General features: G+C 45.7%; 1 protein-coding gene and 1 long non-coding RNA gene across 2 annotated transcripts; both read left to right on the top strand.

Moving 5' to 3' along the window:
* The first annotated feature begins 49 nt into the window (after positions 1-49).
* On the top strand, positions 50-3,844 carry LOC135828028 (uncharacterized). The gene is made up of 2 exons (XR_010555561.1): positions 50-762; positions 2,763-3,844. It is a non-coding gene; the product is annotated as an uncharacterized LOC135828028 (long non-coding RNA).
* Positions 3,845-4,709: 865 nt separating this feature from the next.
* LOC135828073 (myo-inositol 2-dehydrogenase-like) lies at positions 4,710-10,108 on the top strand. Its single transcript, XM_065340506.1, has 4 exons — positions 4,710-5,343; positions 6,494-6,615; positions 7,483-7,716; positions 8,694-10,108. Exons 1-4 carry the CDS (start codon positions 4,893-4,895, stop codon positions 8,919-8,921), a joined length of 1,035 nt encoding a protein of 344 aa, XP_065196578.1. The 5' UTR covers positions 4,710-4,892; the 3' UTR covers positions 8,922-10,108.
* The last annotated feature ends 183 nt before the right edge of the window (positions 10,109-10,291 follow it).

Here is a 10,291-nt window from a genome sequence, read left to right as displayed (position 1 = left end):
CCTGCTGAGTTGCGCACTCTAGTTTATGTACTCTTGGTATCGCAAACAGTAGTGCACACAGCAAGCATGTTGACTCCTATGGAACGTCATCACAAAAGGCGAATGAAGGTGGCTTTCTACGAGCTCGTACAGGGTGCAGCAATTACTAAGAAACTGTTAAAGCTCAAGTTCTGCATTCCCATGAGTTGCCCTCACCCCTTGTACTGAAGCTCCTGTCTTGCACGTTACTTGTATGTTTGTACAAGTGTCAGTGCAGCTTTCCGTTACCCATCCCGTGAAGCGTGGATGTTACAGTACTCCTGTGGGCAAGCAAGCATACGTCCCAAGTTCCGATATGTCACCATATTATTTTATCCAATCCTGACATACTGGAAAATTGTGCTGTGGGCCACACTTTCATTCCTAACAAGCGGTCGTTATTGCTGATGTTGTTCTTACTCATTGGATGCAAGCCTATATTTTGTGTATGTATGTTTGCATGTTTGTTCCTTTACGAATAGGTTCAATGCTTCCAAAGTGAAGCTATCAAGAGCACATTGCCACACGAGTCATTCCCACAGCGCTACGCAGAGGCGTATGCAGCCGAGCTCGATCACTTCATAGACGTGCTAAGTGGAAGCGTGCCGCGCATAAGTGTTACCCGGGAGGATGTCCGTTGGGTGTCTGAGATCGCGACGGCCTGTGGTACATCGCTACGATCCGAATGCCCAGTCAAATTACCCCTGACTCAGTGACCATAATGACAACGGCAAGCATACTATGGTGAGCAGTGTATAGACTATAATAGTAGTAGAAGGATTGTAACATGTAAATGCCTCAGCTTGCCACTATATAGGTACCGTATTATCTCTAATATAAGGCCATGGTAAAAAATAAAGTTGATTCTCAGGTCATGAGCCTGTGAAAATCGGTGCGAGCGAGCAATTTTTTATTTTAATTCCCACAATTTTTTTATTTCCAAAGATAGGGTCACACATGTGTACGTCACAGGTTCATAATTAATTTATAATTATTTTATTATTCAGGCCAGGGAGTAGAAAAATACCGGTATTTTACTACTCCCGGATTCATACATTTCGCATTGACCGTTTTCATGCACGCATATGCATGCATAGAAATAAAAAAATCGTCGGTGCGCCGCCAAAAATCGATGCGCGCGTACTTGAGAATCAAAGGTATTTTTTACCATGGCCTAAGCACGCTCCTTTATTTTTTCAATGTACCTCCGCCCCGTGCTATTAATGGAGACGTTCCTTTATTGGAGACTGTTCCATTATTATTTCAACCTCATTTCAGAGGCATGTTGCCATGCCAAATTCATGTATGACACACACATTTCAGGGTTTTTTTTTCGCCGGTACAGATAATGAATTTACACAGTGTGCTTATAATGGAGACTGAGCATTTTATTTTTTGAATGTCGCCCCAAGGTGTTCTATTATTGGAGACGTGCTATTATTGGAGACTGTGCTTATATTAGAGATAATACGGGACTGTACTGTCTTCGTTGTACACCTTTGTACACCTGGCTTACGTACGGGTATGTTTACATGCCTCACAGCCCATGACGACGTCATGGTACACAAGTTTAAGTCTGCCACGTCTTGTACATGTCCGCTTATCTAAATGTGTGCTTCGATTCACCAATGATATTGTCACTCTCAAAATCTTAATCTTCTTGCCATGTTGTGAGGTAGAAAAGAGAGAGAGACATTAGTCTTTACCAATTTATTTTTGACCCATAGCTATTTCTTCCAGCAGAAATTTGGTTAGGGGCCACTGTTTTCGAGATGTACCATAACTCAAACCTAAAACACACATTTTAGTGAATTTTTTTATTATTTTTTTTATCACATTGCACATACCTACAGAAGAAGGGGAGACAAAACGAAGACGAAACAAAAAGACAACAATGGGTGTGTAGGCGCTACATGAGCTGAATTGGACGGAATGTCATTTTTATGCCCATTGGAAATCCTTGAAGTGCCTGTTTTGATTACAAACATGAGCCTTGCAGCTTCTTGGACAGGTATAAGCTGGACTGGGCTTTAAAATTCATCCCTCAATTCTGCAAAAATGTGTAGTTTTTAAATGTGTTTTTTTAGAACTGAAATCTCGAAGGCAGGCATAGTGGGTCAGTAAGGTAGGAGGGTAACATGGATGAAACAGACTTGCTGTCTGAGCACTTTGCAGTGGGTTTTATCTACTAGGCATCGCCACTTTAGGAGATGCGCCTGCAGCCTTGACCCCAGCGGCCTGAACAGGGCGATGGCATTCCTGTTCAATCTGACCTTACTCTAGTATCAACTGCGAAATTTAAATTCAAAAACAACTCGAGACGACTATGACAGCGGTGGAGCAACTCAGTAGCATTGTGATGGAGGACTCACTACCGGCAAGTAGTTAATTAATAGGTAGTATTAAACTTGCGATAATGACAACATATTACAAGGTGTGGAGGACGTATTTTATTGTTTAAACAAGGGACAGTACTGACAAGTAAGGCTTACACAAAACAGAGAGGTTCCAGGCTGTCCAAGTAAGGCTTACACAGGTGTAGTAGTTGTAGAAACTTCCACTTAGAACTTGCTTGGAACAATTATAGCAACACGTGATTCATCCTGCTTGAAGGTGAAGTATACATAGATATGCACCGCCGTGCATCGGCAGGGAGGCCACTCAGGCCATGACTGTGTGTTGAACAGTTGCTTGCAGGCCTGACTGTGTGCATTGTATACTGTGTTTTACTCATTTTCCTACAGCTGCACGGAAGGCAATCTGCTGTAAGCCGCACAATGTCCGCGTTACTAAACTTTCATGAAGTTTATCAGAACCAGCGAGTTTACGATGGCAAAATTTCCGTGGAACACTGTGGCCACAGACATACATCCATTGTCGCAGTTTGATTTCACGGTGGTTAGTATCCGCGTTATGCTCTTCTCGCAAACATTAGCAAACATTTTGGGCAGTTTACAGTATTAGGCTGAGGTGTGCTGTGCTCCTATGCCGCGCATTGATCCGTACTGTGTATGGCAGGTGTGCTGTGCTCCTATGCCGCGCATTGATCCGTACTGTGTATGGCAGGTGTGCTGTGCTCCTATGCCGCGCATTGATCCGTACTGTGTATAGCAGGTGTGTTGTTCATACCTGACCATGATCAGATGCCAGCCCGGCAGACCCAAGCTATGTGCATAGCGTTGTACTACTACATGCAGTACATTTCTTTATCTGGTGGGCACTTCTGTTGTCCTCCGAATGGGTTATGACTTATGAGCTGTTTTGCTTGCTGCCCCCACTTTGGTCTGCAAGCCGTGGCATCATCAAGGATCACCCGCAATCATGCATAACAGGATAGCTGGAATTTGAAAAAAAAGCTGCCGGTCACACGCCATTGTGACATCATGTGACCAAACCTGGCCTTTTCACATAGCTTCTGTTGTTGCCTTCTCTGGTCCCGGGTACACCATGTACCATGATTGTTGCCTTAGTAGAAAGCTCACGGTAATCCGTGCAGTTAGAGAACTCTGCTGCTTTAAGCCTACATGTATTTCGATGACTTGCGATTGGTTCGCGGCCAGTTTGTCTCAGCTCTGTTGAGGTTATCGAACAGGGCTGAACATGCTAGCTCAGATCTGGAAACCAATTTGCTTCAGACCTGGCTTTATGTTTTTGTCAGTTTTCTTGTTTTTTCTTTTCCCAAAGGCCAACAATAGACATGGTTAGCATTTTACCGTTCACCCTAACTTCGACCGTCGGCTAGTACCGTTTTTTTTTAGTGCCGCCAAGTTTTCGAGACATGATTGGCATTTCGGTTTCTGACATCGAACGGCTTGCACAGTGTGGATCCCCCCGGCTCCTCTTTTGTCCAGTTTCCTCCTCAACCGCCGGGAACTTCATGTGGGTCTGAGCAAATTCACAGCAAGCACGTTCGCCGCATTGTAAAATACTTTGGTTACTTCATCAAGAGTACATACCATGATACCATGATACATGTAATGCCAAGAAGGTGCAACTGCCTCTACTGGAGCTACCAACTCTATCCATTGTTGCAGCGGTAGAGTTTCACATCACGTGACAGTACCATGACGGAGTCTTCAGATTGAATTATCAGGAGTGCACAGTCATACAAGTATACATCACTACACGTACTTGAAGTAGTAGAAACACCCTGTAGTGTACTGTCTGTACTCCCTACTACTACAAGGCATGCAAGCCTTGCTTGAGTTGAGGACGATGACAGTGACATGCTGTCAGACTCATACTCATACTCATAGTCAATACTACCGTACATTCCCACTTGCACTACAAGTACCAGTAGTCTTCAATAATACAATAATGTCACCCACAAGTCAAAGGCTGCTACTAGTACAGGCATGTAAATCTACCTCAGTGGCGTGACCAGGTGACGATGGCCAAAAATGTTGAGTGAACAAACCGTGGCGTACACACCCACACAGCACCTCTACACTGTCTACTCCACTGCCACTGGCATTTTGATTGCACTGAGCACCTTTCGCTCCATAATCGATCCAGGCTCCATACACATGACCGTAACAATGCCAATGCGGCAATGCCAATGGTATGCACTCTGCCTCTCTGGGGAGTCTGGACAAGTGGACAGTCATGAATCAGCATCATGTCAGCCTCCGCGACTGCGTTTCCGAGGGGGTGTGCGTCCTCCCGGCCGGGAGTAGAGCTAGAGGGTTGAGTTGTGTTTTGAGTTCCAGCGCTCCCCTGTTGCTCTACATTCTTTGTAGACCTACATGGTGTGCAGAATTTTATTTGATTTTGTTCTTTCTCGTCTGTGGCCTACCGCCTGTGATTCTTGTTTCCATCGGTCCTCGTCCATTTGTCATCTCGCTGGAAGCTGTTGTCGCTTGGCTTGATCAAAAATGGCGAAACAGAATAATTCCTTTGGCGTTGCGCTGTTTGGGGTTGGACGAGCGGGTACAATTCATTTTGGAAACATCATTCAACGTCCACGCCTGCAAGTTCTATATCTTGTTGATATCTTCCCTAAGAACTGTGAGCAGCTACTGGAAAAGAACTATGTCCCACCAGGTAGAACGCAAGTTTGCTCTTACGAGAATTCTCAAAAAGTGTTCGACGATGAAAATGTATCATTCGTGATAGTAACCACTCCAACAGACCAACATGAAGAGATCGTCAGACGTGCTCTAGATGCTGGCAAAGCAGTATTCTGTGAGAAGCCCATAGCCGTGGACCACACTCGCGCGGACCAGCTCTTTGCATTGTCAGAGGAACGGAAGGTACCTCTGTATTGTGCCTTCCAGCGGCGCTTCGACCCAAGCATGGCAAGAATTCATGATGAAGTCATACAAGGTGAGTTGGAGATGATCACCCTGAGGTACGTGGTGCCTTTGGCCCTAGTCACACTGCATGTTAGAGGCATGCCCCAATGGCGATGCACCCCGCGAAAATTGCTCAAAGTCGCTTATGCTACACACCACAGTATGTGTCGTGCGTCACAATGACACGTAGGGTATTTGCGGTGCACGATACTGGATAGCCGCATTGAAGATCAGGGACGTGTAAGTGCGGGACGTGAATACACGGAGGCGCGCCATGAAAGCCTGCGGGCACGTCTCGCAAAATCCTTAGCCACTGTGAGCTGCAATGCCAAAGTCGCCATAGACATTTGCCTCAAAGGGGTCATTTTGTGCCACAGTGCCATGGATGCATTTTCGTGGCACAAACATGACCCTTTGATGCCGTATTCCTATGGCTATGGTGGTATCACAGCGCTGCAGCCCAGGACCTTGCACAGTGTTGAATAGAGTGTAAACGTTTCTCCATGAGAAGTCTCAAAAGTTTCGAAGTCTGAATACATTGTTGAACGGTCTCAGCTGGGATGGCAGCTACACCATAGCTCAGTGGTTAGAGCATCGCTGGCCTCAAGCCAAGGTCCCTGGTCCCCCCCCCCCCCCCCTGGTTCAAGTCGTGGCGTGGCGGTGACAGTCATTTTTTCAGACTTTTCCCGCTTGCATCTTTCCCTCAAACCAATGAATATTTCTCCATGATAGAAATGAAATGGAACAGGGAGCGTAGCCCAACAACACCAAGGTGAGAGCATACCTGGTCACCTATGAGTAGGCACCAGGAAAATATGCTCGAAAAATGCTTTCTCACAATTCTTACAATACAGCCGATTATGCCTGAAACCATGCCGATAATTCCTGGAAATGCTCATTAATTTAAGCTTGAAATTCAGTTTTTTCTTCGTATCCCAACACATGTGCGTCGGGAATTTGAAAAATAAGTTTACGTCTGAAATCTTTAGGAAATTTAGATGTCTGGTGCTCCTAAAACACCACGTGTTCTACGACATCCATAGTCTAAGTCCGCATTCAGCTGCACTACTCCCCCGCCAGTGGACTGACTGGCCAAGGAAAGGTCACGAAACAAAATAGTGTGTGTGTTTGTGTGGTGTGTGTGTGTGTGTGTGCGTGTGTGCATGACTATGTTGTAACAGGTGAGCACGGCAAGGTTCACATGATCACAACATTCAGCCGTGACTCTCCGCTGCCCTCTATGCAGTATTTGAAAATCAGTGGCGGCATCTTTCATGACTGTGCTGTACATGATATTGATATGGTGAGTCAATGCCATGCTGTGCCATCTACACCTTCCTCTGTACAGTGCCACACAGATGTCTATTCTGTCACCTTCATAGGGTGCTGCTTTTGCTGCTGCTGCTAGTATAGAGTATAGCGGCTTCGTGATGATTTCCTTACGTTTCGTGAGAGTAAGTGACAGTGTGTGTGTGTATGTATGTGTGTGTGTATGTGTGTGTGTGTGTGTGTGTGTGTGTGTGTGTGTGTGTGTGTGTGTGTGTGTATGTGTGTGTGTGTGTATGTGTGTGTGTGTGTGTGTGTGTGTTGGCGTGAAGAATGCGTGACAGCCCGTCACCTTTAGTTACTGTCTTGCAGAAACTGATACTACTGCTGTAGTACAGTAGTATCCTGGGTGTGTGTGTGTTTCCAGCTGTCTGTGAAGTTAGCATGTGTGAATGAGAGAGTACTAGTATCAGCACATTGCTGCCAACATTAGTGCTGGTAGCTGTGTTGCTGCTGGTGGTGATGGTGCTATGTACAGTGTGGTGTGTCTTTGTCACTAGTACTGTTAGCGCATACACGACAGTGCTATATAGTTCTGTTAGCGCATACACGACAGTGTGCTATATAGTTCTGTTCAGTGAGCATGCTGGACTTCTTTTCTGCGAACAAGTGATCGGTGTATGTCTTGCCTGATCCCTGCGTTTCCTCGATTTGCTTTTAGTGCAATTTCCTAGCATAAAAGTGTGTGAGAAGTGGTTTTTAAAAGTACTGTGCATGTACATGTATGTGTGTGTGTGTGTGTGTGTGTGTGTGTGTGTGTGTGTGTGTCCGTGTGTGTGTGTCCGTGTCCGTGTCCATGCATGTGTGCATGTGTGTATGTGTGTGCGTTTGTATCTGTGTTCAGGTTTGTTGGATTGCCAACGAGAAGCCAGACTCTGTGTTTGTGCGCGGCACTGCTCGCCACCCGGAGATCAAAGCCATGGGCGATGTGGACACAGTTGCTATCACGCTGACGTTCCCGTCCGGAGTGCTGGCGACCATTCACCTATCTCGTCATGCCACCTATCATTATGACCAGCGTCTTGAAGTGCATTGTGATAAGGGCATGCTGCAGTGTGGAAACGAAGCAGCCGATATTGTAAGTCCTGTGTTTTGTGCTTGGAGTCGCGTCTTGTTTTGTATTGGCACATGTACTCCACGATTGCGTGCCCTCTGCATTGGCAGCAGTAAAACTGGGCCAAGCCGGTGTAACCTTTGAGTAAGCGAGATTTTAGTAATGTTTTGAATGTGGACAGCAGAGGCGTCATGCTGGTACCAAAATTTGGAGTTGATGAAATTTACATCGCTGCCAAAACAACCAGGAGCACTTTTGATGGACTTGTTTTGATTCACATCTCTGCAGCCTGGTTGATGCTTGGTGCATAGCTAAATTGGTTGGTCTTTTCGGCATAGCTAACTTCTCATTCATGCCTGCTGATCCTGGTCTGGCATATTCTGCAGAGGGCCACGTACTCACGTTGTACTAGCCACTGACACGATCCCGACTAGTGGCCTAAAGGCTGAAACGTTTGGAATGGGATTGAAAGATGCCGCCGGTATTCACCACATCTGGCTTTTTTTTTGTTAGCATGGGCTGCGGTTGCTGCTGCTGCTGCGGTTTCGTCTCCTTTTCTATTGTAATTAAGCAAGCATCTGTTGGCCAGTTGTAGCATTAATAATAGCTACTTGTACAACTACTTGTGTCTGGAGAAGTATGCCTTGCTCCGAGAGCAATCTCTTGTGAGTCTACTGCATGGTTGCTGGTAAGTAGTAAGTAATTAGTTGATGAATCTTGGACGATTGTGTGTGGCCAGTTGGGAAGGTACTCCGCACGGTGTGCGAATCACCATCCCTTACCATAGTCGCCGGTCACCATACCACAATCTGATTGTCCTCATGCTGCATCCTACGGCTATGTAGTGCGTGTATACTCGGATCTTGGGAATTGGCTGGAAATTGATTGGTGCAATGCTTTGTGGGTTTGTTTGTGTCCATGTGTTCACTGCTGCTGCTGCTGCTGCTGCTGCTATTGTGTGTGCATATGTGTGTACGTGTGTACGCCATCTGGTCTCTCAGGTACAAACATTTGGCAGCAATTCAGTGCAGGGTGCTCTTCCTCACTTCTCCTTCCCGCAGCGCTATCGTGTAGCGTACGCCGCGGAGCTCGATCACTTCGTACAGGTGCTCAGCGGTGAGTGCGATCGTCTGCTAGTCACTCGTGACGAAGTGAACTTGGTGTCCGCAATAGCCACGGCTTGTGAAGAGTCCCTGCGTACTCAACAACCTGTGCAGTTTTCACTGTGAGCACACATGATGCAACCCCATCCTAGCCACAGAATTATTATTTTAACAATTTTCCAAGAGACTACTGCTGCTACTGGTGTGGAGCAACACAGGATTAAATCATCTGCTCAGTCAACTACTGCTGCGCATCGTAGATAGTCTGTTTATCTGCTTTTGAAATAAGCAAGTCGGCCAGCTCTCTTCGTATCTAGTCCGTACAGCCTTTCCTTAGACATGGGGTAGTTGCTGCACCCCTCGCCCTGCAAGAATCACCTGGAGAAGAGGAGATCCGTACACTGCACACGGCTACCGTGTGTATTCGTAAACTGTCGCTAACAGCGCCATCCTGACTGTGTCGCAGGCAGAAGTGCAGAGGTGGTCGTCACAACATTTGCCGCTTTTGAAAATGTCATGATTGTTGTAAAACAAAGTTCTGAAGTATCACATCACTTGTGCACCAACTCTCTTTTTCACACGCAACGAGAAGTCATCATGGCATTGTCCCTATGCTCCATTTTTTAACTTGAACCAGAGATCCCTATTTGAAATACAGTCAGACCTCGCTTATCCGGATCCCTCGCCATCCGGAAGAAAATAGCTGGTTACATATTTACAGCATACTTGATGCATCCGACATAAACGGTGTTTGGTTATCCGGTTCCCTTGCCTATCCGGATATTTTTGTGGAAAACAGATGTGTGCGGTTATGCGAGGTCTGACTGTACCTCGATTGGGAGTCCCCTATGGATCGCCTCATGTACATTTCTTTTTCTTTCTTTTTTTTTAAATTGAAAACTACCTTTGGAGACAATGGTATGATCACAGTGTTTGAAGTCCCCTATGGATCGCCTCATGTACATTTCTTTTTCTTTCTTTAAAAAAAAATTGAAAACTACCTTTGGAGACAATGGTATGATCACAGTGTTTGATTTTTTTCTGGTTTGTTTCAGTCTCATGTCAGTTTTAGTTTTTAGTTGGGAGGAGGTCTAGACGCGAACGATATTGGAATTCACAAAATCGAAATATTGTACTCACTGACCTCGCCGGATCAAGTCGTATAAAATGTTTTAGCCCTTCTTTTTTCATGTGCATATATGTATAGCAATTCGCAATTTGTAGCCTGTTTTGTTTTTCAGCGCCTGACTGCATCTGCATGCCAAGTATGACCATATCACCGGACCTGCAAAGGGAATATTAGAAAGATGGTATGCACGTGGCTGTGGGCTGTCGTCGGTGCAAGAGGTGACTGGTGTATGCACTATGTCAAGACATAGTGCATACACCAGTCACCTCTGCCTCACTGCAATTATTTCAACGGTGATGCGGACTTTACCAAGGAAGTGTAGTAGTATACAAACTAACTACACGACTGATTGTACATGTTGTAAACA

This window comes from Sycon ciliatum, chromosome 1, assembly GCF_964019385.1.
Source record: "Sycon ciliatum chromosome 1, ocSycCili1.1, whole genome shotgun sequence".
Lineage (NCBI taxonomy): Eukaryota > Metazoa > Porifera > Calcarea > Leucosolenida > Sycettidae > Sycon > Sycon ciliatum.
This window is presented reverse-complemented; position numbering and strand designations above follow the sequence as displayed.

Bases quoted from the DNA above. Each gene is read 5' to 3' on its own strand.
- LOC135828073 (XM_065340506.1), top strand. From the start codon at position 4,893: ATGGCGAAACAGAATAATTCCTTTGGCGTTGCGCTGTTTGGGGTTGGA. The intron at 5,344-6,493 runs GTGAGTTGGAGA...ATGTTGTAACAG, and splicing joins TCATGATGAAGTCATACAAG to GTGAGCACGGCAAGGTTCAC. The intron at 7,717-8,693 runs GTAAGTCCTGTG...CTGGTCTCTCAG, and splicing joins GAAACGAAGCAGCCGATATT to GTACAAACATTTGGCAGCAA.